General features: G+C 42.3%; 1 protein-coding gene across 1 annotated transcript in view; it reads left to right on the plus strand.

Annotated features, from left to right (window-relative positions):
* Positions 1 to 26,985, plus strand: part of CCDC88B (coiled-coil domain containing 88B) — a 264,648-nt gene that overhangs the window by 175,128 nt on the left and 62,535 nt on the right. The window contains exons 11-17 of the mRNA XM_040409106.1: positions 2,854 to 3,000; positions 3,326 to 3,530; positions 7,081 to 7,271; positions 7,670 to 11,874; positions 12,560 to 12,685; positions 13,203 to 13,389; positions 13,574 to 13,719. Of these exons, the coding sequence (XP_040265040.1) occupies positions 2,854 to 3,000; positions 3,326 to 3,530; positions 7,081 to 7,271; positions 7,670 to 11,874; positions 12,560 to 12,685; positions 13,203 to 13,389; positions 13,574 to 13,719 (5,207 nt within the window). The remainder of the gene's footprint in view (positions 1 to 2,853; positions 3,001 to 3,325; positions 3,531 to 7,080; positions 7,272 to 7,669; positions 11,875 to 12,559; positions 12,686 to 13,202; positions 13,390 to 13,573; positions 13,720 to 26,985) is intronic.

Genomic DNA, 26,985 nt, shown 5'->3' on the forward strand with positions numbered 1-26,985 from the left:
TGGTGATGTAAGGGTTAACTACCTTGCTGGGTGTGGTCACTTGTGCTTCTTATACCTGTGGCTTTAGGTCAGGAGGCAGTTGTACTCCAGCCTTGGTGTGCTGTAGTTAAGCTTCTTGTCTGGTATTTCCATCTGTCCAGTGAGGGCCACCCTTTTGGTCATCAATGTTATCACGATGTCTCCTTCCCTTCCTGTTCTTATTTGTATGGAGTGGGTTATAGTCAGGGTGTTGGTATGTTTAGTTTGGTGTTTCACGTCTGGCGGTGTTTGGTGTCCAGCATGTTTGGCTAGACATTCCCCTGTCTTATGTTTATTGCAGCTATGGGTGTCCTGGGTCCCTGTGTGGTTTGTGGTGTGTGCTGTGTCCTTATGTTGGTGTGGACAGCAGTACTAGTGCACGGGTTCCAGTCAGTGTGTCTGTGGCAGGTGAGTGTGTTAAAGGTCTCGCTTACCTGCCATCTCTATAGCTGTATGTGTTCCCCTTTCCTTGCAGCCTGGCCTCAGATAGAGACTCCTGTTCCTCCATGACTGGGATGAACAGGTTGTCTCTCCCCTGCTCCTAAGTGAGGGATTACCAGGGCGACTTAGGGTTTCTAGGAATCCTGAGTATGAGTCGTCCTACCATCGGGGTCCGCTCATACAGTGAGGAGTCAGGGAGGAGGATTTGGGACGCGGTAGGAGGTGACCTGCTCCCTTATTACTCCTTTTGGCCAGGCTGATCCCCTTTACCCTTTGATACCGCACGGTGGGCGATTTCCACCACTCCCCGCCGTGACACTCCCCCTCTTCCACGGAAGTGGCGGTCACCCCTACCGCTGGCCCTTCGGCCTCGGGTTCCCAGAGTTCTGGCCTCCCCCCGGAGCAAGGCCACTCTGCTGGGATTACCCCTGTCTCACGTGTATCAGTCACTCTCGAGGCAGGCCACAGTGCCGGGAAGTCTCTCCCTATTATAAGTTCATAGTGTACGTTTTTGGCAACTGCCACTTCATGAGTCCACCTGCTGGCCCCCGTGGTTAAAGACACCAGGGCAGTGGAATAGTCTTTTAAGTCTCCATGAATGCACATGACCCCGACTTTCCGGCCAGTATACTCAGCGTACTGTACCAGCGAAGCCCTTACTAGAGACACCAGATTACCTGAGTCCAGCAGGGTCTCCGCTGAAGTGTCTCCAACTTCCAGCTGGCACAAGGGGTTTAGAGTTTCTGCTGCACACAGCTTCCTGGCATATAACAGCAGACTATCGGAGCCGGGTCCATAGAGGGTACATCCCGGACGGGTTTGGTTGGCACAAGTCCCCGGGTCTGGGGTGTAGATTTATGGGGTTTGAATGCCCCCTCCCGAAAGAACCCCCCTTAAGATTCTTAGTAGCCTCATAGCGCTCCACCAGGTCCACCATTAACAGGGCATTGCCAGGAGACACCTGGCCGATCCAGTGCTGGAGAGGGGGTGGCAGAGCCCTCCAGAAGATATCGGCCAATAGTCTATCCAGCATAGCATGGGACTCAGCACATCAGGCTGTAGCCACTTTTGCGAGAGGTGGAGTAAGTCATAATATTGGGGTCTCGTGGGCTCAGCCGGCTTAAACCCCCACTGATGTACCCGCTGGGCCCAGACCAACACATTCACCCCCAGTCTTGCCAAAATCTCACCCTTTACTTTTTGGTAGTCGGCCGCTTGATCGTCTGGCAAGTTTAAATACACCCGCTGGGAATTGGAGGCCAGAAACGGAGCGACGACCTCGGCCCACTGGTCTCGGGGTAGCTTCTCCCTTGTGGCCACTTTCTCGTACATCGCCAGGTAGGTTTCAATGTCGTCTGCGGGTGTCATCTTAGGAATCGCTGAACGTACTGCTTTCTGGGCATCGTGAACGCTCGGGGTTGCTCCTGCTGTATGCAAAGCCATTACATGTTGTAGCAGCAACTGGTTGGTCTCTTGCTGCTGCTTATTAGCCTCGCGTTGGTGCAGGTTTGTCTCCCGCTGCTGCAGATTAGCCTCCATGAGGGCCTTCACAACAGCCTCCATGTTGTCGTGGGGCAGGGGTTGTAATACAGCTGGTTTAATGTACGACATACAACCGTGCCTGAAAAAAAGCAGAAACCAAAAATATTGGCGTTCACGCCAGCCTCACTGGTCTTGCCCGCATCCTCCGCCAATTGTGGGGATTCGCTCTGGTAGACAGGACAACCGGGTGCAGTATAGAGGCAAAGACACGTTTGTAACTCAAAAACTGCAGTGTTTATTCATACTAGTTGCAGGTTCACAGTATGACAGTCCATTTTCAGTATTGGTGTTAGTTCACACCAAAACAGTTCATACAGAAAAACATTCACCTTTGATCCTGGGTGTTTAATCCACACCTGCAGAAAGTCCACCTGCAGGCTTTAAGTGGCCTGCTCGGCCAACACAGTCTTCAGCTTTCAGCCCACACACAGGCCTCAGATCTCAGCAGAGTTTCACACAGCTCCAGTGTCAGTGAGGAGTAATCCACCCACCTGACACATGAAAACTGTCTCTTACTCCACCAAGGCCAGGAACCTCGGTGACACATACCTATCATCCACGATGATTCCTTGTACCTTCTTAAAATACACACAGGTATCTGGTCTACAGTGTAATGTCACAAATACATGAACTGTTTAGATAAGAAATCTTTAGAAACCCTTCTATAATATACAACAATGTAGTGTTGTCATTAACTGGCTAGAGCATATGTATGGCTTGTGGACGTTTTATGTCAAACGGAGAACTGTGACATCTCTTCATCATGTAGCATGGTGTGCACTGTATTCTGCTCTCAAATCTATCACGATATCTGGGAATCATGAAATATATTAATTCAGAGTCTACTTACAGGAAGAGAAAGAGTTTTCAAGAAGTTTATTGGAAGATAAAGAAGTGTTAGAACATCAACTTTCTGCAGAAAGGGAACGTTCAGAAAGACTGCGAATGTGCGAGAGAGAAAAGCAGTTACTTGAAGAAAAGCTGAAGAGAACTGAAATGGTATAATATGGACCTAACTGCAGATGTGACTCTGCCAGAATATTTTTATATAAATACCTTCATGCCAACCCTGTCTTGTCCAGCTGTTATTTTATGACACTGGCTTTAGTTACTGCATTGCAGTCTTTATTTATATGGCGATGACATATTCTGCAGAACTCTACAACGGGGTATTTATTGAGTATCGTTCTTATGTTTTGCCCAAAACCTCTGAGCACCTTGAACCTTTTTCATATTTTAAGCTACATGTTTGTCTGGTACATCATGTCAAATCTACATTGAGTCTGTCTTGCTATGTATGACGGGTATAGCTGTCTTTTTTCAGGAGAGAGACTCGGAGGGCCAAAGAGTGCAGAGTCTGCTTCATGATAATCTAACTCTGGCAGAAGAGATACGAATGCTAAGGGAAGAGACCACTCAAGTTTGGGAGAGAGTGTATGAGACTGATGGTACTACAGTCCCAAAGTGGGAAATAAGGCCTGTGACTGAGAGGGAAGAAAGTTGGGAAAAACAGGATACTGAAGCTGAATGTAAGTATTGATAGACATTTCAGGAAGACTGAGTGGTGCATTTATATTAATCTATTATATCCAAAAGGCAGAGAAAGATTTTGCTGTAGAATCTCCATATTTTTCTCAAACATTTTTTTTCTGCTCAGTCAGTATTGCATTACGGGGGGGGGGGGGGGGGTTACTATTTGATTCATACAACAGTATGACTTATAGTGGTCCTATGGACAGATACTTTTATCTGCACTGTGGATCTTTGGAGATTTTTCAGTGTTATCATTTCTCTCTTTGTTGAATCCCTGATCAATGCCCTGCTTGTGAGTTTTGGTAGGCAGTTTCTATTGTCAGTTTTGCAGTTCTTGTAAATTTTAGTTTTTATAAGTTTTAACAAAGAAAAATAAAACTTTTATTAACAGTGCACATGGTTCCATTCACCATTACAATGAAAGCAATATAATAGCAGTAATCAATCAAGAAGAAAGCATTATTGATATGAAAGTAATACATATTTCAAATAAAGAAAAAAATGCACTGGGGTAATAATTCTAATGCATATACTATGAATAAGCAAATATACTCAATCTAATAGTAAGGTACATTATGGCTGAAAAGCTTATTTTATTTCTATGATTCAATTAAAATTATAGCATCGTTCAAGAGCCAGTGCGCAAGTAGTAAAGGGGAAGAAAGGAGGGAAGAGGAGAGGGAAAGGGGAGGGGGAGGGATAAAACAAAAAGGAACATATGGTTTAACCACCTCAGCTCCCCTAGCTTAAAGAGGACCTTTCACCGATTATTACACTATGAACTAACCATACAGATATGTAGAGCGGCGCCCGGGGATCTCACTGCACTTACTATTATCCCCGGGCGCCGCTCCGTTCTCCCGTTATGCCCTCCGGTATCTCCGCTCACTAAGTTATAGTAGGCGGAGATTCCAGTCACTAAGTTATGGTAGGCGGAGTCTGCCCTTGTTCTGCTCTAGCGCTGGCCAATCGCAGCGCAGAGCTCACAGCCTGGGAGGTTATTTTCTCCCAGGCTGTGAGCTCTGCAATGCGATTGGCCAGCGCTACAGAAGAACAAGGGCAGACTCCGTCTACCATAACTTAGTGAACGGAGATACCGGAGGACATAGCAGGAGAACGGAGCGGCGCCCGGGGATAATAGTAAGTGCAGTGAGATCCCCGGGCGCCGCTCTCCATGTATGTATACTTAATTCACATTGTCATAATGGGTGAAAGGTCCTCTTTAAACACCCTTAATGACCAGACCACTTTTTACAATTCTGCACTACACTACTTTCACGGTTTATTGCTCGGTCATGCAACTTACCACCCAAATGAATTTTACCTCCTTTTCTTCTCACTAATAGAGCTTTCATTTGGTGGTATTTCATTGCTGCTGACATTTTTACTTTTTTTGTTATTAATCGAAATTTACCGACATTTTTGCAAAAAAATGACATTTTTCACTTTCAGTTGTAATTTTTTTTTTAAAAACTACATTTCTATATATATTTTTCTCTAAATTTATTGTTCTACATGTCATTGATAAAAAAATGTTTGGGTAAAAAAAAAATGGTTTGGGTAAAAGTTATAGCGTTTACAAACTATGGTACAAAAATGTGAATTTCCGCTTTTTGAAGCAGCTCTGACTTTCTGAGCACCTGTCATGTATCCTGAGGTTCTGCAATGGCCAGACAGTACAAACACCCCACAAATGACCCCATTTCGGAAAGTAGACACCCTAAGGTATTCGCTGATGGGCATAGTGAGTTCATAGAACTTTTTATTTTTTGTCACAAGTTAGCGGAAAATTATGATTTTTTTTATTTATTTATTTTTCCTTACAAAGTCTCATATTCCACTAACTTGTGACAAAAAATAAAAACTTCCATGAACTCACTATGCCCATCACGAAATACCTTGGGTTGTCTTCTTTCCAAAATGGGGTCACTTGTGGGGTAGTTATACTGCCCTGACATTTTAGGGGCCCTAATGCGTGAGAAGTAGTTTGAAATCAAAATGTGTAAAAAATGCCCTGTGAAATCCTAAAGGTGCTCTTTGGAATGTGGGCCCCTTTGCCCACCTGCAAAAAAGTGTCACACATGTGGTATCGCCGTACTCAGGAGAAGTCGGGCAATGTGTTTTGGAGTGTCTTTTTACACATGCCCATGCTGGGTGAGATAAATATCTCTGTCAAATCACAACTTTGTATAAAAAAATGGGAAAAGTTGTCTTTTAGAGAGATATTTCTCTCACCCAGCATGGGTATATGTAGAAAGACACCCCAAAACACATTGCCCAACTTCTCCTGAGTACGGCAATACCACATGTGTGACACTTTTTTGCAGCCTAGGTGGGCAAAGAGGCCCACATTCCAAAGAGCACCTTTAGGATTTCACAGGGCATTTTTTACACATTTTGTGTGTTTTTTTTATTGTATACCCCTAATAAGATTAGTTCCCTATCTACTTCCCCCTTTGTCTTATATATTTCAGAGATTATCTGATTGAATTTGAGCCATATGGGAATTATCTTGTCACATGTAATCCATATGTGGGTATAAGATCCAGTCCCTCCACCACATCTCCAGCAGTGTACAGGAATCTTTGAATTAATCCTATAAAGGAGAGCAGGAGTTCTGTATTATCTAGTAAAGTCTGTAATGAGCTTCTTGGAGTCTGGTCGAAGTCACTCTTGGTACAGAAGATTGCATAATTATTTGTGTTTCTTTTTCATTAAAGGATTTTTTAAGTTCATTTGCCCAACTGTTGAGGTTCGATGGGGACAATTTGTCCCTGTTTATAATTGAATAAAATCTAGATACTCCATGCTGAAGGGGATCTTTATTTAATATTATATTGGCGATGTCATTCTCAATCCTAATTGCAATAGGTTGGGGGTTCAGTATCGCTATCTGCTTCTGTAACTGAGTATATTCTTTTTTTGTAAACTGAGGACATTTTTGGTTTTGTATATATGTTGTATAATCCATCAGATTATTAGCTGCTAATATATCTTTCAAAGCTACCTCATAGCCCTTAGGGTGAGAATTAATTCTGTTTCTAAGTAAGTTTTGCAGTTCTATTATATTCTAATTTGTTATAATGGATTTAATGGTGCTCCATAGGATGTTCAAAGTTTGGGATATTTTTATACTCTATCCAGTTCTTTACTTCTTTATAACTTTCTCTATGATCTGTTTGGAGAGCTCCTTGGACCTCAAGTTGTTTGCTTAGTAGGGTTGCAAACCCAACTAAGGGTCTTTCAGAACAAGTGTATTTATACTCACATCATGTGTCACTTTGCGCACAGGGAACCTTATTCAACTAAATATATGACAGAAGTTGGTTGTTTGGACCTGACCTTATTTTGGAGTTTCATGGCAAATGCACTCACAAAACAGTTTTTATTTATTGCTTACAGCACAATTTTTTAATTAATTCCACTGCCACAGATATATAAATCCTAATGATCCAATTGTTCTATTGTAACAGAACAGCAAAAACTTTTTTAAGCGTGTTTTAATAGTGTTTAAACTACCATTCATTTTTTTTTTAAATCTTATAGTTTTGGACCTAAGCTCAGAGATGTCCCAAGTTGTTCTACGTTTGGAGAAAGAAAATCAGTGCCTAAGAGAAAGACTGCAGGTTCTTACTAGACGTAAAATAGAACTGGAGAACACAGGACAACACCCTTTAGAGCAAAAAGAGGTAGAGGATCGGATCTCAGACAAGTTGGGGGACTTGTGTGTCAGAGAGGTGAGACCCCTGCATTAATAAAAAAACTAAACGGTAAAGTCAGAAGCTTGACAAATAATAGGTGATCTAGAGAAGTGCTTCTCCGTTTGTGATATGGACCTTGCTGTTCTAATGATGCCCAATACCTGCTGCTCTCCACTTCCTGGTCCTGGCCAGTGGCCAGTAAATGGCTAGAAATGCCCGCTCAGCCACTGGCTGAGACAGTTCTCCAGTGTGAGTGCTAATCCTGAGCAGGCATTTCTAGGCCTTTCCTGTTTGTTTTGCCAGGACCAGAAAGTGAAGATCAATGGCTACTTCTTTTTTTATTTTTAATCCATTCTGGCTCATTTGAAAAAAAAAAACATATTTTTCTCTCCCACGAAAACCCTCTTAACTTGTATATTCTTTTACTTTACTAGGAGCCAGATGGTGGCAGCTTAGTGGATAAAGATCATCTTTCTGGAGATGGAGACAGGGGTGATAAAGAAAGGAAACAATCAGAGGGTGATATTGACAATGAACAACCGAAAAATACGAAGACAGAAACTAATGGTGAAAAGTCAGTCAAAGTAAGCAAAGGCATTGATCAATCAAAGCTAAAAATTGGAAATGGTACAGAAAGTAACAGACATTTAATAGACACTGATTATGATGATCAGGTGACTGAAAGCCATTTAAAAGAAATATCTTCAGAAATGCTGCAGTCAGCAGCTGTTCGTTCATATAGCCCTAATACTGCAAATCTGAAGAAGGAACAATTAGAGCTATGTTTTGACGAGATACAATCCCTAAATATGCAGCTTGTAAATAGTATTGTAGAAGCACAGTCATTAAAAACTAAGCTGGAATCAAGCACTGGAGAAGTGCAGTCAATAAAGACCCTGTTAGAATTGAGTGCTGTAGAGGTCAACTCATTACAGTCTCAACTGGACCTAAAAACTGGGGAAGAGCAAACTCTAAAGACACAGTTTGAATTATGTCAGAGAGAAGTTCAGACATTAAAAACACAACTAGAATTGAGCACCACACAAGTAAAATCTCTTACTACACAACTGGAGCAGAGTACTGGAGAGTTACAGTCATTAAAAACGCAACTTGAACAGAGTGAAGGAGAAGTACAGTCTCTGAAGGCCCAACTAGAAATTAGCACAAATTGGGAACAATCTCTGAATGCACAACTGGAATTAATATCTGGAGAGGTAAAGTCACTGAAGACACAGTTGGAGCTGAGTGCTGGAAGGGAACAATCACTAAAAACACAGTTGGATGTGAGTGTTGCAGAGGTACAATCACAGGAGATTCAACTCAAGTTGATTGCTGGAGAGTCGACATCACTAAAAACACAGCTAGAGCTGAATAATAGAGAGCTCCAATCACTACAGACGCAGTTAGAATTGAGATCTGAAGAGATTCAATCATTGAACACACAGCAGAAATTGAGTGCTGAAGAGGTACAAACACTGAAGACGCAGCTGGCATTAAGTTCTGCCGAGGTGCACTCTTTAAATACAAAGCTTGAATTGGGTGATGCTGAGATACAGTCATTGAACAGACAGGTGCAAGAGAAAGAAAATGAAAACACAGTGTTACAAGGACAATTTCACGAGAAGGTTGTGGAGCTAAAGTTATTAAAACAACAATTATCTGATATGAAAGAGTCACACTTACTTAAGCAACATCTACAAGAAAGTTCTGAGGAGATGCAGTTCTTAAAAAAGCAGCTAGCAGCCAGCACAAGAGATATGCAATCCATAAAGATGCATCTCCAAGAAAGAGAGGAACAAACATTAAAGAGGCAAGTTAAAGAAAGCACAAGTGAAATAGAGATACTAAAAAGACAACTAGGTGAGAGAACTGCAGAGGCTCAAACACTTAAAGCAACCTTAGAAAAAAGAGAAGAAGTAGAAAAGAAATGGGAAAAGCAACTGCAGGAAAAATCAGGAGAAATACATCTGCTCCGGAAAAATTTAGAAAATAGAGAAGAGTTGGAGCATTTAGTGAAGAAGCAGCTGGAAGAGAAAACAGTTGAAATGCAGATTATCAAGAAAAACCTGGACAAAAGAGAACAAACAGAGCATATGCTGAAGAAACAGCTCCAAGAAAGATGTAATGAAGCAAATCAACTCACAAGGAATATAGAAAAAAGAAATGAATTAATTAAGTTACTGGAAAGTCAACTGGAAGAGAGAACAGGGGAGATAAAAATACTTAAGAGAAGCTTGGAAAAGGAAGATGAACTAGAACAATTACTGAAAAAGCAGTTAAAAGAGAAAACTGATGAGACGAAAGAACTCAGGGAGAACTTGGCCAAAGAAGGAGAATTTCAGCAGGTTATTAAAAGACAACTGGATGACAAAGTGGGTGAGATACAAGATCTTAAACAGAAGTTGGCAAATAGGGAAGAATTATATGAGTTGGTACAGAGACAACTGGAGGAGAGGACATCAGAAGTGCTGGAACTCAAAAGAAACTTGGAAAAAATAGAGGGCATAGAACAGCTAGTTAAGAAACAACTGGAAGAGAGCACCATTGCCGTTCAGTTTCTTCAAAAGCAGTTGCAAAACACTTGTAATGATGGACAATTATTGAGACGAGAGCTTGAGCAGAGTCAAAGAGAAAAGATATCAGAGTGTAGGAAACTGGAAGAAAGTTCTCAAAAACTAAAGACCCTAAAGATACAGTTAGAAGAAAAAGACACAATAATGCAGTCTTTAAAAATACAACTCAAGGATATGGAGGAGAAATGTCTTCAGAGTCATCTTCAAGAGAACACAAATGAGACTGATGCACTGGTGACTCTGACAGCAGAATCAACTTCATTGAAAAGCCAGCTTCATGGAATGTCAGAGCAAATTGAAAGTCTGACTAGAAAAATACAAAAAAGTGCAGAGAAAGAGGATACTTTACTTAGAAGGATTAAAGAGAGTGAGACAGATATACATGCCCTCCAAAAACAGCTAGAAGAAAGAGAAGAACAAATATTACTTCAGGGAAGGCAACTAGATGAAAGTGTGGGAAAGCAGCAGTCCCTAAACCGAAAGTTGGAAGAGAGTGACTGGGAATTGCAAGTACTTAAGAGGCACTTAGAGGAAAATGAAGGCAGGAGGAAAGTGCAGCAAAGACAACTAGAAGAACATTCAAGAGAAAGACAATCATGTCAGAACTTCTTGAAAGAGAATGAGGAAGAAATACAGTCTTTGATAAGACAATTGAAAGACAAAGATATAAGTGAGATTTCACTAAGGAGACAGAATAAAGAAAAAGCAGAAGAGATAGAGTCCCTAAAAAGGCAACTTCAAAAAGATATAGAAGAAATAGAATCACAAAAAAGACATCTAGAAGAGAGAAATGGGGAAAATTTTATGCTCAACAGACGCCTGGAGGAAAGAGAGCAGCTATTAAAGAGACAACTGGAGGAAAACATTGCAGAACTCCAGTTCCTAAGGAGACAGTTACAAGAAAGTGCTGAACAAGAGAAGTCATGGAAGATCCAAATAGAGGAAAATGAAAGAGAAATGATGTGTTTGAAACGGCAGCTAGATGAGAGAATTTTGCAAGCTACAGAGAAACAAAAACATGCGAGTTCAGAGATTCAAATTCTGAAGAAACAGCTAGATGAAATGACCAGAGAAAGACAGTACATGCCCAATTTAATTCATGAAGGAAAGCAGTCAGGGACTGGTGAGGTAAATCCACTGGAAAAACAAATGCAGCAGAAAGATGAACAGGCACAATGTCTAATGAAACAACTTCAAGTAAGTGCTAAAGAGGCAGAAATCTCTCAGAAACTACTCCAAGAAAAAGAAGCAGACATAAAAACCCTTAAAATCCAGGTAGAAGAAATAATGGGAAAAGAGCATTTACTAATAAAACAGCTAAAAGAAAGGGAGATATATGAGCAGTCTCTTAAATGCAAACTGGATGAGAGCAAAAAGATGGCAGAACTATTTCAAAGACAGTTGCAAGAAAGTGCTGAAGATATTCAGGTTCTTAAAAGTCAGCTAGAGCAGAAAGCTGGAGAAAAGACATCCTACAAAAGAAAAGCTGAAGATAATAAAACAAACAACAGTTTTCAAGAGGCAGAGCCTCGAAAAAGGCACTCGGAAGCAAACTCTGGAGAAATAGTTTCAGTGAAGAGATTGCTGCAAGAGGGTCAGGAGCTAAAATTAAGCGGACGACTAGAAGAAAACAAGTCCCTAAGCCCACAACCATCAACTGTTTCAGAATATGTTTGTATTCCGTGTGGTTTTGAAACCATAAATATTGAATCCACTTCTTCATTTGTCAAGAGTGTACCTTTTACCTCAGAAACAACAACCCTCTCTGGATCTAAAATCAACACTGTATCTTCTGGTCAGGCGACCTCCACAACAGATTTACCTGCTACATCTGATCCAAATTCTGTTCATATACCTCTTTCTGCAAGAGAATCACCCCTGTCTCTGCTACTTATAGAACTGCATGGTGTACGAAGAGAGCGTTCAGATTTACAAGGACGTTATGACTCCCTTCTTAGGGACCTACAAAGACAGGAGGGAGAGCTGGAAAGGATGCAGAGAGAACTGAGACGAGGTCGGAATGCTATGAGAGTCCTGAAACAAGAACATCGTGAACTGCAGGAGAGGTAGGACAATAACTGCAAAAAGAGTTTACTACATTGTTGAACATTATATAAAAGCCCACCAGATGATTTTTATAAACAACTATACCTATACAGTACAGATGCATGTGAATTTTAATTGATGTGCAACCAATGCTGCTGTAATTGCCATGCCGATACCTGTAGCTAAAAACTCTGGTTAGGCTCCATTCACACGTCCGCAAAATGTGTCCGCATCCTTTCCGCAATTTTGCGGAAAGGGTGGGAACCCATTCATTCTCTATGGGGACGGAATGTGCTGTCCGCATCCACATTTGCGGATCCGCACTTCCGCATCCGTGCTTCCGTTTCCGCAAAAAAATAGAACATGTCCTATTCTTGTCCACAATTGCGGACAAGAACAGGCATATTCTATTATGTCGGCAATGTGCGGTCCGCAAAATGCGGAACACACATTGCCGCTTTCCGTGTTTTGCGGATCCGTGTCTCCGTGTATCCGCAAAACACATTGCGGACGTGTGAATGGAGCCTCAAAGTGATCAGCTTCACTTTCTATTGTCGTTGGGCCCATTTATCACACCAGAAAATAAGCCCTCTACAGAAACTTGTGGCCAGTTAGACTCTTCTGGAATACTCCGAGATTATTCATGTTTTTTATGAAAGGGTAATATATGAATTGCATGTTTTGTATTCTGCACTTGTCTGGCAGGTTCTCTCAACTGTCTATACAAGGGGAGCAAATCCAGCAGGAGCAGCAAAGAAAGGTGCAAGAGCAGATGGATAGAGCTAACGAATTTCAAATGGAAAACAAGAGACTACAGGAGGAAAGCAAGAGGTAAATGAATTAGTAAACCAGGCCTTTCCTTTATTTGGTTCCTCAGTATTTTCCACCGAATGTGACATGAAACGCACAGACATAGTTGATCCTCTATAAATCCTTTCTTAGGTCATGGTAACTTTCAGGGACTGCAATTTTTTTTGTCATTGAGATACAATATGGCAGAGGCTCTACAGATAGGAAAAGATGTTCATAGTCCAAAAATATCTATTTAATTGGTAGCTTTACACATACACTCTTTATATATCTACATGTAAATTATAATCATTCTTAAGGTATATTTGGTAAAAAATTACTCAGTGGAAAATTGGCTCCTAAGAGAACAGTCGAAGATCAGCTCCATAATGCTGAGTAAGTAGGCATGATTCAGTAGTGATAGAAAAGCTTATTGGTATCAATAAAAATGGTGCCTCTCAATGGTGTCTTAGGTGACCATTTACTCTGCTTACCTCTCCTCCACCTCTGCATTATTGGATTCATTTATTAACTAATGGAACTTGCTCTTCCAAAATAGACTTGAAGAGGAGCTGTCTCGAATAGAAAAGACTTATACTGAAAAGACCTCAGAGCTAAGAGAAATGAAGAGACAGCTAGGAGCTGAGCAGAGACAGCGAGAACAGCTTGAGAGAGAGCGCATGGAATTAAAGGAATGTGTACAACGCATGGAGATCAGCAATACAGTTCTATCTGAACAGTGCCAGGTTAGTATCGTTCTGTGAATATGGGGATATCCATACTAGCAATATGTATTCAGATTAAAAACAACAGCAGGACATTGAAAAGTGATAAAAGTTAATGCATAAAATCTAGAAAAGAACACAAGGAAGCCACAATGTCACTTGAGCAAATAAACCTTTGTGACCCGTTGTCTATATTGTCATTTAGGTGTTGTCCCAGGTGAAATTTACTATTCAGGAGCAGAATAATCAGTTGCTGTCTCAGACTAATGCATTAACCCAAGACAATCGTGAATTATTAGAGAAGAGTCTGGAAAGTGGAGCTTTGAGACAAGAGGAGGAAAGACGCTACAGGTAAGATTGTCATATGTAAATGCACCAGTATTTAAACATTACACTTAGTCCAGAATTGTATGCTATTCAAAGATAGAGAGGATTGTGTGCTTCTTTGTTAAACTAGGTTCACATAAGTGGTGCTTTTTTATTCTTCTGTCCTGGAATAGGAATGAAAACTCTGATCTGGCTTTTGTCAGACAGCAATGCCGTCTGCCAAACCCCATTGACTTATAATGCTGTTATTGGGTTTCCGATATGGTTTATGTGGTTCTGCTGGACAAAATACCACTTGCATGCAACTGTATTTTGTCCTGCTTTTTTGCTGTAATGTGAACCTAGTCTAACCATTTCATTTTTTTATTGTTTCTATTAGTATAAAATTGTAAGTAAAAGGTGTCATGGTCTAATGCAGAACACGCCATCATCTGTACAATGATTGTTATAAAGGTTTCCTAATCTAGAACAGTTAGACAGTGTCAGACTGGAGGGCTCACCAGTGGCATTGATTCTTAAAGCTCAGCCTACACCTACACTGAAATACTACCAGTTGCATTTAGGCCCCATGTACATGAAATTATGCATTTTATCACAAAATACAGTAGAGGAGGATGATAAAACTGTCAAAAAGAAACCCTGCATTTGTTGCCCATAGCAACTAATCTCAACTTTGAGCAGAATAAGAAACGAAAGCTGACCTTTCATTTCTTGTTATCGACAAAATCATATGTCCTCCTGTCAGTTATCACGTGGGCAAGGTGGCAGTGCCCGCACAATCACATTGACATAACCGTATGCCAAGCTGTATTAAATACCTAGGACCCTTGAAGTACTATTATGTCAATGTGTGTGAATGGGTTAAACGAAGTGTTTTTAATCTTATTTACACCACCTATTAGTTGGCTTACTTTATGCCAGAATCACGTGCCAATATTTTGGCACATTTTTTGGCGCACATAGTCCCAAAACAAGCCACAGTCCTTACTGGTAGGCCAGTATGATAGAGACAGACCACGGCACTAGTTTTTATAGGTTTGAATCAATTGTATTTGTTATATTTTCAGGCCATGCTCCCTTCCCACTAAGTCACGTCCCTTTTTGGAAAAGCCAGAATAATTGTCTAATACACTTATTAAATGTGTTGCACTGCATGTATGCTAGTTTTTTTACTCAAATTATGCTAGAGTTGATAATTTCCTCCGTGTTTATGGTGTGTGGCAAGAATTGCATAGTACCGTGTTAGCCAGAAAAAACTATGGAGGTCATTTAGGAAGCTGAAATATGCCTATATTAGTCACAACGGTTAGTTGCTAGAAAATATCCCTGATGGACCCTATCAGGGTATTGGTATATACATACTGTCAGTCAGCATAAATAAGCCAGAAGGCTAATTACCCAAACTTGGCCCAGTTAGTCTTACTGTCAGGAATCGAGCAAGGATACTCCTGTGTCCCAGGCGGTAGCCTTGCTCACTGAGCTACCGGCTACTCAGGACAGCTCCACTCCTGAACCTAGTGAATAGTTTCCTAGTCTTGGACAATCTCTGCTAGCCTAATCAGCCACAGCTTGGAACTTCCTATATAAACCAGACCTTGTCACTTCCTCCTTGCCAGATAATAGTGCTTCCTGCCTCTATCTAGCCTCTGTGCCTTATCCTAAACTGCTGTGTTTACTCGTGTACTGAATTTGGATTGTTACCTGACCACGCTTCTGCCTTATCCTAACTGCTGTGTTTACCTGTTACCAACCCGGACTGTTAGTCGACACTGCTTGCCTCCGCTACTCCAGGGATCCAGATTGTCTCAGCCATTGGACTCCTTACCTACCTTCCAGGCCTAGACGATTCCTCATTTTAGGTGAGCAATTGTGACATCACTCTTACAGAATAATCTGGCCAAAATATGGAGTCCGCTATGACAACCTTGAGGAAACATGTTTCTGAACTGCAGGAATTTGGTACCAAAATTTTCACAGCTACAAGACTTAGTACAAAATCAACAAAGAGAAATAATTGAATTGCAAAGACAACTTTTGGATGTGGTGGCTCATCCGGGGATATTCTCATGCCATTACCATCGAAGTTCAACGGAGATCGACGCCATTATTGGGGGTTCCTAAATCAATGTTGCATTTATTTTCAAATGTAGCCCACTCCATTTACCAGTGACAAGAAAAAAGTATTGTTCATCATCAATCTTTTGACTGAAGAAGCTCTTGCATGGGTCTCACTATACGTGGAAACAAATAGTGATCTTTTGAATTAATTGAATAACTTCTTTCTGCTATGAGTCAAGTCTTTGATGACACCAACCGTTGTGCTACAGCTGAAGCCAAACTACACAATCTACAACAAGGGAAACGTTCAGTTGCTGAATACACTTCAGAATTCCGCCACTGGGTAGCTGATACTACATGGAATCTAGCAGCCCAGAAAAGCCAGTTTCGGCGAGGACTTTCAGAACAAGTGAAAGATGAGCTTGCTAGAGTGGAAGCCCCTGATGATTTGGAGGACTTTATTCAATTGTGTATCCGAGTTGATCAGAGACTTTCTCAAAGGAGAAGGGAAAAACTCTGGGCATTGGGAAATAGACCTACCTATTCTTTCAGTCAATCAACTCAGTGAAACACTGAGTCCATATCTGAACCAATGCAGATTGATGCTTTACGGAAATCTCTAACTACAGCAGAAAAAGAGAGAAGGTTTACAGAAAATGTTTGTCTTTACTGTGGTGAGTCAGGGCATTATGCTATAAAATGCCCAAACAAGGTTCGTAGAACAATTGCTGTCACGGAAGTAAAAGAACAGATTAAACCAGAAACATCATATCTTTTACACTCAAAAATAAATTCTATTTCTCCTTTTCTCCTCTGACAAGATAATAGCTCCTGAGTCTCATTTTATTCTGCCAATCCACAGCTGCACTGAAACACATGAGATTTCTTGCTCTGCTATGTTAGACTCTGGGGCAGGTGGTAACTTTATGGACATAACCTTTGCTCATGAGAATAATATCACACTGTTAAATAAGACAGCACCTATAGACATGGAAACTGTTGATGGATCACCCCTTTTATCTGGGCCGGTTACTCATGAGACTGTGAAACTTCAAGTCTTCATTAAATCTGATCACCGTGAAATTATTTATTTTTCATTGATGGCTTTCCCAAAGGTTTCGAGTAACTTTAGGTAACCCTTGGCTAGCTACTCATAACCCATCTGTTGACTGGGAAACACGTTTTATACAGTTCCCATCTGAATTTTGCCAGCTAAATTGCCTGCATAAACCCACCTCTTCATTGCCTCTCTTAACTGTCTGCTAAATAATTATTACCTCCACAATACAAAGAATGTCAGGAGGTCTATGATAAGAAGAATGCAGATAAACCACCCCCACATCGTCCATATGATTGTCCAATAGAACTGTTACCTGGAGCTGAAATACCCTTTGATAGTAACTAGTCTTTTTCTGAACCAGAACTAAAGGCCTTAAAAGAATATCTGGACGAGGATTTAAAGAAAGGCTTCATCCGGCCATCTACTTCTCCAGCCGGATCATCTTTTTTCTTTGTTGACAAGAAAGATTCCACCTTGCATCCCTGCATTGACTATAGAAGACTTAATAATGTCACTGTAAAAAACTGGTATCCTCTTTCTTTAATTCCAGAGCTACTTGAAAGGCTTCGTACTGCTAAAATATTTACTAAACTTGAACTCAGAGGAGCATATAACCTTGTCCGAATTCGTCCAGGAGATGAATGGAAGACTGCCTTTAGAACACAGTATGGTCATTTTAAGTATCTTGTCATGCCTTTTGGACTTTGTAACGCCCCTGCCACTTTCCAAAACTTTATCAGTGATGTTTTCAGGAATATGCTGGATCAATTTGTAATTGTTTACTTGGATGATATCTTAATCTTTTCTGAAAACTTAGAACAACATCGCAAACACGTCTGCAATGTTCTGCAAAGGCTTCGAGAACACTGTTTATACATCAAACTTGAGAAATGTGAATTTGAGCAGACAACCATTCAATTGCTTGGATACATTATCTCTCCGGACGATTTGAGGATGGATCCTAGAAAGATCAAGGCTGTAGTGGAGTGGCCAATTCCAAGAAATTAAAAAGATGTACAGAGATTTATTGGCTTTGCCAGCTTCTACAGAAAATGTATCCGAAATTTTTCCAAGATCATTGCACCAATTACACAACTCACTAAGAAGGCAGTACATTTTACTTGGACATCAGAGGCTCAGGATGCTTTCACTAAATTGAAGACTCTCTTCACATCTGCACCGATACTAATTCACCCAAATCCAGAGCTACCATTTACTGTTGAGGTTGATGCATCTGATTCTGCAGTAGGAGCAGTCCTGACGCAGCGGTCTGTAGATAAGATGTTGTTGCATCCTTGTGCCTATTTTTCTCGCCAAATGTCCTCATCTGAAAGAAACTATGATATCGGGAATAAAGAACTGCTAGCAATTAAAAGTGCATTTTCTGAGTGGAGGCATCTCTTGGAGGGAGCTACCAATCCTATAACTGTGCTGACTGATCATAGGAATCTCAAATTCATCTGTAGTGCCAAAAGACTATCTTCCAGACAAGCAAAATGGATTTTATTCTTTTCTTGGTTTAATTTTCTCATCACCTACCGACTTGGATCAAAAAACGGTAAAGCAGATGCTTTATATAGGATGTTTTCTGATCCTACACAGAAAGGCAAAGGCCAAACCAAAATTTTATCTGAAAATAAATTCATAGGGGCCACTCATTCAAGGGAGCTCTTGAGTTTAATTAAGAATGGATATGAAAATGATTCCTTCCTTAGTCATCCTATAAGGAATGTCAATCTCTGCTTAAATGGTTACTGGATGCAACTGGATCATCAATTATATGTACCAGAAATAGCTAGACTTGATGTTCTAAAACTAATCCATGATTCTAAGCTGGCTGGACATTTAGGCATTAAAAAGACACAAGAACTTCTATTCCGTTCTTTTTGGTGGCCAAGTTATAAGAAGGATGTCAAAAGATATGCTTCCTCATGCTGGATTTGTGCTCACAATAAGACTCCACGCTCTTCTCCTTTAGGTTTGTTACACCCACTTCCTGTTCTCTTCTCGCCCTTGGCGCTCAGTCTCAATAGATTTTGTGGTTTATCGACCTCTTTCTAAGGGAATGAACACCATCCTGGTTGTCGTAGACCGTCTTACAAAGATGGTCCATTTTATTCCCACTAATGGAATACCAACTGCAAAAGAAACTGCTGAACTTATGATTCGGGAAATATTTTGATTACATGGGATCCCTGACAAAGTGGTATCGGATCGAGGTGTACAACTCACTTCTAAATTCTGGAAAAGCTTTTGCTCTGCCTTGGGGATAGGAATAAATTTGTCATCTGCCTTTCATCCTCAATCTAATGGACAAACTAAAAGAACTAATCAGACTCTTGAACAATACCTTTGATGCTTCATAACTTATCTGCAAGATAATTGGGTGGACTATCTCCCCACGGCTGAGTTTGCATACAATAACTCTGAGTATAGCTCAACTTCTCATAGTCCTTTTTATGCCAATACTGGCCTTCATCCAGTTTTCATTCCAGATTTACCAATCACAACTACTCTTCTAGCAGTAACCGAACGTTTGACAACATTACAGAAGGTTCAAGAAAAGATTGTTGAAAATTTGCACGATGTTCAAAGACGATTCAAACAAGCCGCAGATAAGCATCGGAAATCAACTCCTGTTTTTCATATAGCAGACAAAGTGTGGCTTTCCACAAAGAATCTAAAACTGAAAGTACCTTCTCCAAAATTGGGCCAGAAATATATTCATTTCAAATTTCTGCTCAAATTAATGAAGTCACCTTTCGATTTAAAACTTCCAGAGTCTATAAAGATACATCCTGTTTTTCATTGTTCTCTCTTGAAACCATTTTTGAAAATACTTTTCCAGGCTGCCATTTGCCTCCTCCTCCACCAGTAAACGTGCATGGTGAAGATTAATTTATAGTTGAAAAGATCTTGGACTCCAGAATCCATCGGAATAAGCTACAGTACTTAATCAAAAATTCTTGGGAACCAGAAGAAAATATTCATGCTCCTAGACTCACCAAAGAATTTCATCGGCAATGTCCTGATAAACCAGTCTCGGGGATGCCCGGAGGTCATCCTGGAAGAGGGGGAGTACTGTCAGAAATCGAACCAGGAAACTCCTGTCTCCCAGGTAGTAGCCTTGCTCACTGAGCTACCGGCTACTCAGGACAGCTCAATTCCTGAACCTAGTCTATAGTTTCCTAGTCTTGGACAATCTCTGTTTGTTTAGCCTAATCAACCACAGCTTGGAACTACCTATATAAACCAGACCTTGTCACTTCCTCCTTGCCAGATTATTGTGCTTCCTGCCTCTATCTAGCTCCTGTGCCTTATCCTAAACTGCTGTGTTTACTCGTGTACGAATTTGGATTGTTACCTGACCACGCTTCTGCCTTATCCTAAACTGCTGTGTTTACTCGTGTACCGAATTTGGATTGTTACCTGACCACGTTTCTGCCTTATCCTAACTGCTGTGTTTACCTGTTACCAACCCGGACTGTTATTAGACACTGCTTGCCTCCGCTACTACAGAGATCCAGATTGTCTCAGCCATTGGACTCCTTCCAGGCCTAGACGATTCCTAATTTCAGGTGAGCAATTGTGACATCACTCTTACACTTACTATATAAAACATAACCTTTACTGATTACAATTAAAATTACTGTGTGAGTGGAAAGGAATTAAACATAGCTGTATACAGTCCGTGTGCTAATGGTATTCGTGTAATACTGGAATGGTAGCTTGCAGGGATGTGCACTGTCCCTCCAATACTACCAAGACAATGTTGCCACTTGTTAGTGGACACTGAATAGGAGTGAGTGTCACCACTTAATTCACTGGCAACTGAAGGATAAAATAAACACCATAAACTGGTTACATATCCACTGACACTGCTAGCTACACTGAACTGGAAACAGACACTTAAAACCTACTAACTGCTCCAGACATGTTTCACCAGCTAAACTGGCTTCATCAGGGGTTTGGGCAGCAATGAGGGAAAGCGTTGCTGACAGGATATAAATGGCCCACTAATCCATATTGACACATGCCTAATCCAATACACTATCGGAGCGTGCTGTGTCCAAAATGATGGACCCGTGTATTCACCTATAACAGGGGTACTCAACTAGTTTTATTAAGGGTCCACATACCAGGGTCTGCAGTCAGGTGAAGGTCCGAGCTGAACGCCAACAGTAAAGATGCCATGCGATCATGTGATACATGCGCGTGGGGCGCTCTGACGTTATAGTGGAGCGCCCCGGGTAAGTCCCAGAATTAGTAATGGCCACATTAGTGCCCCATTAAGAATAATGTCCCCATTAGTGCCCCCAGTAAGAGTATTGCCCCCATTAGTGCCCCCCTTCTCTGCTTTTGCAAAAAAAAAAATAATAATTTGCATTCACCTGGCTGCGGTGAACATTCGCTGCTGACTGCAAGCTCAGGACCGGTGCTCTAACGTGATGGCGTCTTGTAGGTCCTGTCCTGAGCTTCTAGTCAGCAGGGAGTGTTCTCCACAGCGTGAGCAAATGGAGGTGGAGGTACCGTCGTAATATATATATTTTTTTACTAGCACAAGTAGCGGTGGAGGTAAAGGCTGTACTAATGGGCGTTCCATGATGGAAGCGCTCATTAGTAAGGGTACTTTCACACTTGCAGCAGGACGGATCCGACAGGCTGCTCACCCTGTCAGATCCATCTTGCCACTACTTCGCCGTGCCGCTGCTCTGTGCCCATCGACTATAATGGGGATGGGGGCAGAGTTACGGCGCAGCACGGTGAGAGGCCGCCAGACTAAAAGTACTACATGTCCGACTTTTTCGTCTGGCGGCCCCCTCAATATAATAAACATTGGTGGCGCAGTGCGCCCCCGCTCAAAATAATAAACATTGGTGGCGCAGTGCGCCCCCCCATCACCCCGATATAATAAACATTGGTGGCGCAGTGCGCCCCCCCTCAATATAATAAACATTGGTGGCGCAGTGCGCCCCCCCTCAATATAATAAACATTGGTGGCGCAGTGCGCCCCCCCTCAATATAATAAACATTGGTGGCGCAGTGCGCCCCCCCTCAAAATAATAAACATTGGTGGCGCAGTGCGCCCCCCCATCACCCCAGTATAATAAACATTGGTGGCGCAGTGTGCCCCCCCATCACCCCAGTATAATAAACATTGGTGGCGCAGTGCGCCCCCCCTCAATATAATAAACATTGGTGGCGCAGTGTGCCTCCCAATATAATAAACATTGGTGGCGCAGTGTGCCTCCCAATATAATAAACATTGGTGGCGCAGTGCGCCCCCCCTAAAAATAATAAACATTGGTGGCGCAGTGCGCCCCCCCTCAAAATAATAAACATTGGTGGCGCAGTGCGCCCCCCCATCACCCCAGTATAATAAACATTGGTGGCGCAGTGCGCCCCCCCATCACCCCAGTATAATAAACATTGGTGGCGCAGTGCGCCCCCCCATCACCCCAGTATAATAAACATTGGTGGCGCAGTGCGCCCCCCCCCCAAAATAATAAACATTGGTGGCGCAGTGGGCAGTGCCAATGAGGGTTAAAAAATAATTTACTCACCTCCTCCAGTTGATCGCGTAACTGCCGGTCTCCAGTTCTTACTTCTTTCTTCAGGACCTGTGGTTACATCACTGAGCTCATCACATGATCCATCACCATGGTATTGGGCCATGTGATGAGCTCAGTGACGTCACCACAGGTCCTGAAGAAAGAAGTAAGAACTGGAGACCGGCAGTTACGCGATCAACTGGAGGAGGTGAGTTAATTTTCTTTTATTATTTTTAACCCTCATTGGCACTTCCCAATGAGCCACCAATGTTTATTATAATGGGGAAGGGGGGGGGCGCACTGCGCCACCAATGTTTCTTATACTAAGGGGGGGGGCGCACTGTGCCACCAATGTTTCTTATACTAGGGGGGGGCGCACTGCGCCACCAATGTTTCTTATACTGGGGGGGGGGGGGCGCACTGTGCCACCAACGTTTCTTATACAAATACAGGAGGCGGGTGCTGGAATCAAATAGCCGGCACCCAACCTTTGTGACAGGGGGCTGCGATCAGCTACAATTAACCCCTCAGGTACCGCACCTGAAGGGTTAACTCAACTGCAGCTGATCGCAGCTCCCTGTCACAGAGGTCGGGTGTCGGCTATTTGATTCCGGCACCCGCCTCCTGTATTTGTATTACAGGTCAGTTTTCTTCATTGGTGGCGCAGTGGCCACAGCCCCTCCCCTCCTCCTCCTGTCTCTTCTTATTGGCAGCGGCGGGGACAGCAGCAGCACAGGGGGGAGGGAGAGACTCCTCCTGCGCTGCTGAGAACTATCAGCTCCTGTGCCCCGCCGCTGTATTGAGCAGAGCTGCCAGAGTGTGCAGGAGGAGGAGCGCTACATGTGGAGGCTTGTCTCACTGCGCTGTGGGACAGGTGGAAGTGCGCCGGTAAGCTCCTCCTCCTGCACGGCACTGTGTGCAGGAGAGGAGCAGCGCTCTGAAGGATGGCCGGGGTCCGGACAACTGGCGGCCGCGGTCCGTATTTGGACCGCGGTCCGCCAGTTGAGTACCCCTGACCTATAATGTCATTCAGAAAGGGGATCTGCCCCTTAGCATTCAGCCAATGGTGGTGTAAAGGGGAAGTGTCTTGGATGACACGATGTGCACCGAAATGATGCGCGTAGACTTGTGGTCAACGTGTCTCATTTCCACAGTCGAGGCAGCGCCAGGACTCGACACTGATCCCGGATGTGCTGCAGTACTGCGCATGTCCTGCGCAGGTATTGATGCGGAGGGACTTGAATACTACAAGCCGGCATTCTTTCTAATGCCTGGTGACTACCTGGCGCAAGAGAAATGCCCAAGGGCATCGTCACAACTGAATGACAGAGCTAATTTGCCTTCAACTGGATCAGTAATGGACATAAGTGATATAAATGGATTTAATGATGATGGATATTGTACAGTCGTGGCCAAAAGTTTTGAGAATGACACAAATATTAGTTTTCACAAAGTTTGCTGCTAAACTGCTTTTAGATCTTTGTTTCAGTTGTTTCTGTGATGTAGTAAAATATAATTACACGCACTTCATACGTTTCAAAGGCTTTTATCGACAAATACATGACATTTATGCAAAGAGTCAGTATTTGCAGTGTTGGCCCTTCTTTTTTAGGACCTCTGCAATTCGACTGGGCATGCTCTCAATCAACTTCTGGGCCAATTCCTGACTGATAGCAACCCATTCTTTCATAATCACTTCTTGGAGTTTGTCAGAATTAGTGGGTTTTTGTTTGTCCACCCGCCTCTTGAGGATTGACCACAAATTCTCAATGGGATTAAGATCTGGGGAGTTTCCAGGCCATGGACCCAAAATGTCAACGTTTTGGTCCCCGAGCCACTTAGTTATCACTTTTGCCTTATGGCACGGTGCTCCATTGTGCTGGAAAATGCATTGTTCTTCACCAAACTGTTGTTGGATTGTTGGAAGAAGTTGCTGTTGGAGGGTGTTTTGGTACCATTCTTTATTAATGGCTGTGTTTTTGGTAAAAATTGTGAGTGAGCCCACTCCCTTGGATGAGAAGCAACCCCACACATGAATGGTCTCAGGATGCTTTACTGTTGGCATGACACAGGACTGATGGTAGTGCTCACCTTTTCTTCTCCGGACAAGTCTTTTTCCAGATGCCCCAAACAATCGGAAAGAGGCTTCATCGGAGAATATGACTTTGCCCCAGTTCTCAGCAGTCCATTCACCATACTTTCTGCAGAAGATCAATCTGTCCCTGATGTTTTTTTTGGAGAGAAGTGGCTTCTTTGCTGCCCTTCTTGACACCAGGCCATCTTCCAAAAGTCTTCGCCTCACTGTGCGTGCAGATGCACTCACACCTGCCTGCTGCCATTCCTGAGCAAGCTCTGCACTGGTGGCACTCCGATCCCGCAGCTGAATCCTCTTAAGGAGACGATCCTGGCGCTTGCTGGACTTTCTTGGACGCCCTGAAGTCTTCTTAACAAGAATTGAACCTCTTTCCTTGAAGTTCTTGATGATCCTATAAATTGTTGATTGAGGTGCAATCTTAGTAGCCACAATATCCTTGCCTGTGAAGCCATTTTTATGCAACGCAATGATGGCTGCACGCGTTTCTTTGCAGGTCACCATGGTTAACAATGGAAGAACAATGATTTTAAGCATCACCCTCCTTTTAACATGTCAAGTCTGCCTTTTTAACCCAATCAGCCTGACATAATGATCTCCAGCCTTGTGCTCGTCAACATTCTCACCTGAGTTAACAAGACGATTACTGAAATGATCTCAGCAGGTCCTTTAATGACAGCAATGAAATGCAGTGGAAAGTTTTTTTTTGGGATTAAGTTAATTTTCATGGCAAAGAAGGACTATGCAATTAATCTGATCACTCTTCATAACATTCTGGAGTATATGCAAATTGCTATTATAAAAACTTAAGCAGCAGCTTTTCCAATTTCCAATATTTATGTAATTCTCAAAACTTTTGGCCACGACTGTACATTAGGGGTCACAGGGATTAAAGGACAATAAAGTACTATACTGCCATTTGCTACAATATTATGATATTATTTATTTACAATTGATCCACCAAATTCTGGTGGGGGCCAGATATCAAAGAGGACACAATGTAAGTATATCTCAACTGAAAAAAAAAAACTCATATTGGTGACAATATATATAAATATGAGTACCAATGGGCCATATATTAGCAACGCAATCATCGCTCACTTATACTGTCAAATAATAAACTGTTGGGACAGGATCTTCAGCGTTCATAAAAATGATGTATAGGTGAAGCCCTCATTTAGGCCTTTTGGACTGAGGCTATCCAGCCTATAAATCTACTTTGTTTCTTCTTGTAACAGGACTTTTTTCAGATTTCCCTTTCTCACCCCAAGGGACTTTTTACACCCCAAAATTTCAGGCAACTGGGGTTACCATCATTAAAGTGTCTCACGTGCTTAGATATAGCAGTATCTGCTTTGGTATTAATACTGCTGACGCTGGCAAATGCGGCGTCTGAACTCTTGCATTGTCTTGCCCACATAAATTTTGGGACAGGGTCATTGAGCAATATAAATGATGCCTATCGTCTGACAATTGATAAATTCTTGAATGTGATATTCCTTATTGTCAACTGGATTGATGAACATCTTTGTTCTCTTAATGAACTGACAAAATGAGCACCTACCACATGGATGGGTGCCCACCGTCTTGGACCTGAGCCATGTGCTTGGAGGATGTTCTGAAGTGAAGACACTATGCACAAGAGTGTCTTTTAAGTTCTTGCCTCTACGATAGGTAATACTTGGACGTGTAGTGATCATTCCTGTAAGTCATTGTCAGTCTGAAGGATGTGCCAATGTTTGTTAAGAATTTGGTATACTTTGGAGCTTTGGGCATCATACGTACTTATACATCTGATAGCCTGTGAATAGATGATATGTCCCTTGTCACATAGCAGGTCAGACCGTTTTGTGACCTTTGCACGAGCAAAGGCCTTGTGTAATACTTTCTTAGGGTATCCTCTTTGTGTAAACCGTTGGTATAAATTTTCACTTTCTTTGATGAAACTGGAATCATCAGTGCAATTTCTATGGGCCCTGATGTACTGGCCTATAGGGATACCCCTTCTGAGTGGCAGAGGATGAAAGCTCAGCGAATGTTGCAAATTAGAAAGGGAAATCTGGATAGAGTCATGTTATAAGAAGAAACAAAGTGGATCTATAGGCTGGATAGCCTCAGTCCAAAAGGCCTAAATGAGGGCTTCACCTATACATCATTTTTATGAATGCTGAAGATCCTGTCCCAACAGTTTATTATTTGACAGTATAAGTGTCATGGCTTGGTGGTAGTTTGCCGTGACACTTTCGCCACACATGATGGTTGCCGGTGGCAGCGTGTTTGTTATGCATGCGTGTGCACTTTCCCTTTAAGGCTGTTTCCCTTCCGTTTTCTGGTGTGTATGGGGTTAATGTGTGTGCAAGGTGGAGCTGGGTGTGGCCTCTTGGCTCTTATTGTTCTGAGTTGTGAGCCTGAGGTCAGATTGTCTTCAGTGTCTTGAGGAGCTGGTGCTTTTCCATGTGCCCAGTCCTTAAGGGGCCACCTTATGGAACATCGATGTCACCTGATGTCTTCTGATGTCACCCCTTTGT

The sequence above is a fragment of the Bufo bufo genome, chromosome 10 (genome assembly GCF_905171765.1).
Source record: "Bufo bufo chromosome 10, aBufBuf1.1, whole genome shotgun sequence".
Classification (NCBI taxonomy): Eukaryota; Metazoa; Chordata; class Amphibia; order Anura; family Bufonidae; genus Bufo; species Bufo bufo.